Here is a 1,037-nt window from a genome sequence, read left to right on the forward strand (position 1 = left end):
CTCCTCAGGACCAGGCAGGTGGGAGCAGGACAGTGTGCCCCAGACTGCTGGCTCCCAGCTGTGCTGCAGAGCCACCGAGCCACGCTCAGCTCCATCACATACCATAATTGAGTGCTTCAGGGGCAGTCCACTTGACAGGGATCTGCTTCATCCCGCCCGTGGAGGCATAGATGCCATCCTCCTCCTCCCGCGACATCCCAAAGTCACTGATCTTCAGGGCATTCTTCTCTGTCACCAGGCAGTTGCGAGCAGCCAGGTCCCTGGGATGGCCCAGAGCTGTCAGCCACATGCCCAGCCATCCCCAGGAGTCTCCACCTGGCACAGGACGGGGGACAGCAGGGGCCCCGGGGTTCACCCTGCCCTGCCTGGCACCCGCCTGCACCACCGGAGCCCACCTGTGGATGCAGTGCTTGCTCTCCAGGTACTCCATGCCAGCAGCAGCGTTCTCCGTCATCTTGATCAGCTCCTTCACCCGCAGATGGGGCCCCTCGCTGCGCAGGAAGCTCAGGAAGTCCCCTCCTGCACCCAGGATTGCAGAGCTGGCAGGCAGCTGCCCTGGCACGCGTGGCAAGCTTGCACACACACGCACCGACTGCCCCAGTAGCGTGGGGACCACAGGAGGGGGCCACTCACCCTGCACCAGCTCCATGACAATGTAAATGGGCTGCTTCTGGGTGCAGACACCGATGAGACGGACAATGTTCGGGTGGCTGTACTGCTTGAGGATCCTGTGGGGACGAGGAGGGGCACTGTGAGCATGCAGGGGGACCAGCTGCTCTGGGCAGAGGCCACCTCAGTGCCATCCCTCTGCCCAGCCAGCCCAAGGACACGGCCCTCAGCACAAGGATGCTGTGGTGCCAGTGGGGTTCAAACAGCCCCAAGTCCCAAGGACGGACAGACAGGCCGGGACAAGTGTGACAGCCGTACAGACCTGGCCTCCTGCAGGAACTTGGCCTTGAGTTCTGGTGGGAGGGTTTCCCGGCAGGATTTCACAGCCACAGGGGTGTTGTCAGCACGCAGGCGGCCGCTGAACACCT

At 63.2% G+C, this 1,037-nt stretch overlaps 1 protein-coding gene across 1 annotated transcript in view; it reads right to left on the bottom strand.

Annotated features, from left to right (window-relative positions):
• LOC104527702 (tyrosine-protein kinase Fes/Fps) overlaps positions 1-1,029 on the bottom strand; it is a gene marked incomplete at both ends in the record, with an annotated part of 1,255 nt that extends 226 nt beyond the window's left edge. Inside the window, 4 exons of the mRNA XM_010171494.2 lie at positions 103-260; positions 396-519; positions 634-728; positions 932-1,029. Of these exons, the coding sequence (XP_010169796.2) occupies positions 103-260; positions 396-519; positions 634-728; positions 932-1,029 (475 nt within the window). The remainder of the gene's footprint in view (positions 1-102; positions 261-395; positions 520-633; positions 729-931) is intronic.
• Between the last annotated feature and the right edge of the window lie 8 nt (positions 1,030-1,037).

The sequence above is a fragment of the Antrostomus carolinensis genome, unplaced genomic scaffold (genome assembly GCF_000700745.2).
Source record: "Antrostomus carolinensis isolate BGI_N321 unplaced genomic scaffold, ASM70074v2 scaffold48547, whole genome shotgun sequence".
Lineage (NCBI taxonomy): Eukaryota > Metazoa > Chordata > Aves > Caprimulgiformes > Caprimulgidae > Antrostomus > Antrostomus carolinensis.